The sequence below is a fragment of the Penaeus monodon genome, chromosome 34, assembly GCF_015228065.2.
Source record: "Penaeus monodon isolate SGIC_2016 chromosome 34, NSTDA_Pmon_1, whole genome shotgun sequence".
Taxonomy (NCBI): domain Eukaryota; kingdom Metazoa; phylum Arthropoda; class Malacostraca; order Decapoda; family Penaeidae; genus Penaeus; species Penaeus monodon.
The window spans coordinates 5,857,415-5,859,458 of NC_051419.1; the positions used below are offsets into that span (position 1 = coordinate 5,857,415).

Sequence of the window (2,044 nt, forward strand, 5' to 3'; positions counted from 1 at the left end):
TAAGTAAGAGAATCCTGTCCCGCGGCACTGGAGGCAACGCAGGTGTAGTTAGCAGCGTGTTGTGGCTGCACCCTCAGGAAACTTAGTGATTCACCTCCTGCAGTGACGTGTAGGAAGGGATCACGGCTGCTGTCTAGAGTTTGTCCATTCTGTAAGGCGAGGTTCAAGGGGGCGGTAATGGTCAATGGGTTTGTATTAGTGCGGTTGTTGATGGTTAATGGGTTTGTGCTCATAGGGCTGGTAGTGGTCAATGGGTGCGTCCTGTGTGGTTAATGGTGGTGGTTTTGCTTTACGCCGGTGGGAGTTTGAATGGTTCTATGAAGTGTTGGATTATTGACACTATTTTGGGAGTGAATTGATAAAAATGGCATAACAAAAAGTTATTTGTTTTCAATGAATGCATATTCAACAAACACCGTGCAACTGAACTTGAATATTTTTTTTATTCAAATCAACAAAATAACCCAGGAACGCCAATCACTTCAGCAAGATTAATTCACAAAGTACCTCCAATCTATAACATCACTTCTACCAACATAAACCACCAAAATGAATCGAATTCACAATACATATAAAACCACGTTGTCTAAAAATGTTCTTAAACTAGGCATTGATACCTTTTGCCATGAGAGCGTGGCTGGGGGTCTGGCGTCCACAATACAGGTGAGTGTGATAGAGGAACCTTGTACTACACCTAACACTGTCCCTTGCTCTGGAACCTGGATCACAGGGGGCACTGGAAGAGAGAGTGTGACGTTTTTTCCTTCGGGTATTTATATTGGCTGTGTTCTGGGTAATTGCGAATACCGTAATGAATCTGGAATTTTATGTTGTCTTATTTGTGTGATGTGAAGTGAAGCTTACATCTACATGTCGTCCCATCTATAAATTAGGATTTCTTTTAAAAAAACAAAGAAATGGATAAGTATATTAATAGATAATTAAACAAAAAAGAAGAAAACGCTGAAATAAACGCGGTTTCACATTTTACTATGACAAGCCGTACCACAAGGCAATCACACAACGCACATCTGGAGACAGCTCTAACTCACACAAGACCTGCAGGCTGAAGGTCTCCTCGGCAGACCCAGCCGTGTTGGAGGCGATGCAGGTGTAACGCCCTTCGTGAGCCCCCTCCACCTTCTTGACCACGAGGGACTCTCCTTCCTCCTGCAGGTCGAAGCCACTCCTTGCCATCTCTTCCTCCGTCAGGACTTTCCCCTGGCCGCCAACCCACGCAACCTATAGGGAAGTAACAGGTATTCCTTTGTGCTCTGTATATGCTGTGCTAATGTCCACCATAAATGTTTTGTTAGACTCATCTGTGTTGTATTACTACACTGTACCTTGCATATTCGTAAATTATGTATACATGGCTAAATACCCATAACCCTAACCAGAACAACTGAAGTGGGTCTTATGATTTGATTGTTTAGTTCTGTTTCCCTGGTACGTGTTACCTGGGGGTAGTGGGTTTGAGCCCTTGCCAAGGAAGCTATTTATACATCCATGTAAAAATACACAATATGCACATATCAAAAGGCATACGACATATCAAAACATATAATCAAAAGGACTCTATTATAAGAGAAGAAACACGACAGAACACACGTATCCCCCCCAAAGACGATCCATTCCCATTCAAGAAACACAAACTCTTACCTGGGGACGTGGATGGCCTCGGGTCCTACAGGTGAGAGTCACCGAATCGCCTTCTCGAGCTCGCACCTTCTTCGTGGGCGGCGTGGGCGTGATCACGGGCGGACTAAGCACGTCCAGGGTGTAATTAGTGACGAGTGACCCTACTGCGTTCGTGGCGAGACATGTCACTCTGCCTTCACTGGAGCTTAGTACTCTGGACAAAGCAAGACGAAGAAATTAACACTTTTAGAGGGAATGATATTGTGATGTCAATTTCCTTTGTTTCTAAAATAGTGAAGCATATAAGACACTCTTTTTTTCAAATAATGCATTAGAAAAACAATAGCGAAGTGAAATTTATAAGAAACTGCGAATAGATTTATTACAGGGAAATGTATATGGA

At 43.2% G+C, this 2,044-nt stretch overlaps 1 protein-coding gene across 1 annotated transcript in view; it reads right to left on the minus strand.

Moving 5' to 3' along the window:
- LOC119594538 (hemicentin-1-like) overlaps positions 1-2,044 on the minus strand; it is a gene marked incomplete in the record, with an annotated part of 42,784 nt that overhangs the window by 32,379 nt on the left and 8,361 nt on the right. Inside the window, 4 exon segments of the mRNA XM_037943570.1 lie at positions 7-149; positions 618-736; positions 1,053-1,242; positions 1,663-1,855. Coding sequence (XP_037799498.1) covers positions 7-149; positions 618-736; positions 1,053-1,242; positions 1,663-1,855 — 645 coding nt within the window.